Genomic DNA, 1,479 nt, shown 5'->3' on the forward strand with positions numbered 1-1,479 from the left:
AATTTCTCTTTTTCAGTACAAGTAAGAAAAGAAGAGATGATTACCGGATATGTCGAATTTTCACCTAAAAATGCATAACAAAGGTGGCCTGGCAGTTCCTTCAATTCAGGAGATGCTTTTGGTACCTCTTTACTTGCATCTTCATGTAGTTCTACATGATGTACATCACTCTTTTCTTTAGGCAATGTATTGAGAGCTAGTATCTCATCTTGCACATCCCAATCACTTTCATCCAGTGCAGACGCCGATTCCAACAAACATCTCTCTAAGGAATCTTTCGTCATCCTACCTGCATCAAAATGAGATACACATGAATCAATTACATCAATAATATTACAAGTACTTACCTCATTTGGTTCTTTGATTGTGTTGTAGATGTTGAACATGACTTCTTCTCCACCTACTCTCAATGTGAGCTTGCCCTTGTGCACATCAATCAAAGCTTTTCCGGTGGACAAGAACGGCCTTCCAAAGATAAGCGGAGTCTCCTGATCTTCTTCCATATCTAGAATGACAAAATCAGCAGGAAATATAAATTTGTCTACCTTTACCAGAACATCCTCCACTATCCCCCGTGGATATGTAAGTGATCTGTCCGCCAGCTGCAGGGTAATAGTGCTAGGCTTCACCTCGCCAAGCTCCAGAGTCCTGTAAATAGAAAAAGGCATTAAATTAATACTGGCACCTAAATCACATAAAGATTTTTTGATTCTAGAACCACCAATAACACAAGGAATAGTAAAACTCCCTGGATCTTTGAGTTTCTGTGGTAGTTTCCTTTGAAGTATGGCGTTACACTCTTCGGTCAACTTTACTGTCTCAAACTCATGCAACTTCCTCTTTTTTGACATCACATCTTTGATGAACTTTGCATAGTTTGGCATTTTCTCTAAAGCATCAGCAAATGGAATGTTGATGTGAATTTTCTTGAAAATCTCCAAAAATTTTGCAAATTGATCATCCAATTTCTTCTTTTTGAACCTCTGCGGATATGGAAGAATTTTCTTAAATACCGGAGGTTGTTCAACTTCAACTTCAGCTTTAGATCCCTCAGTTTCAATTTCTTCAACTGTCATTTCATTTTCATCCTTCTCTTTGGAATTTTTAACCTCAAGTTCTCTTCCACTTCTCAAAGTTACAGCTTTGCATTGCTCCTTTGGATTCACTTCAGTATTACTTGGGAATTGACCTTTATTTTGATCTCTCAATGCATTAGCCAATTGACCAATCTGTGTCTCCAATGATTTCATTGTGGCACCCATATTTCCCATGTGAGTTTCCATGCCATCAAGACGAGATTCAGTCCTAGCCATCCTTTTACTAGATTCAACAACAAATGTCCCAACTAGATCCTCAAGTGAAGGTTTTCCTTCCCCCTTTGATGTATTGAAACCCGGTGGAGGATTCAACACATTCTTATTATTAGCATATGAAAAAATTTCATGATTTCTCAGACCAGGATGATAAGTGTTAGGGGGA

At 38.3% G+C, this 1,479-nt stretch overlaps 1 protein-coding gene across 1 annotated transcript; it reads right to left on the reverse strand.

Moving 5' to 3' along the window:
• Positions 1 to 280: 280 nt before the first annotated feature.
• LOC140802792 (uncharacterized) lies at positions 281 to 1,076 on the reverse strand. Its single transcript, XM_073158418.1, has 2 exons — positions 348 to 1,076; positions 281 to 289 (listed from the first exon to the last, which is right to left on the reverse strand). The coding sequence occupies exons 1-2, from the start codon at positions 1,074 to 1,076 to the stop codon at positions 281 to 283; spliced, it is 738 nt and encodes a 245-aa protein (XP_073014519.1).
• Positions 1,077 to 1,479: the final 403 nt, after the last annotated feature.

Source organism: Primulina eburnea, chromosome 10, assembly GCF_022965805.1.
Source record: "Primulina eburnea isolate SZY01 chromosome 10, ASM2296580v1, whole genome shotgun sequence".
NCBI lineage: Eukaryota > Viridiplantae > Streptophyta > Magnoliopsida > Lamiales > Gesneriaceae > Primulina > Primulina eburnea.

Coding starts and splice junctions, on each gene's coding strand:
- LOC140802792 (XM_073158418.1), bottom strand. CDS start 1,076: ATGACAGTTGAAGAAATTGAAACTGAGGGATCTAAAGCTGAAGTTGAA.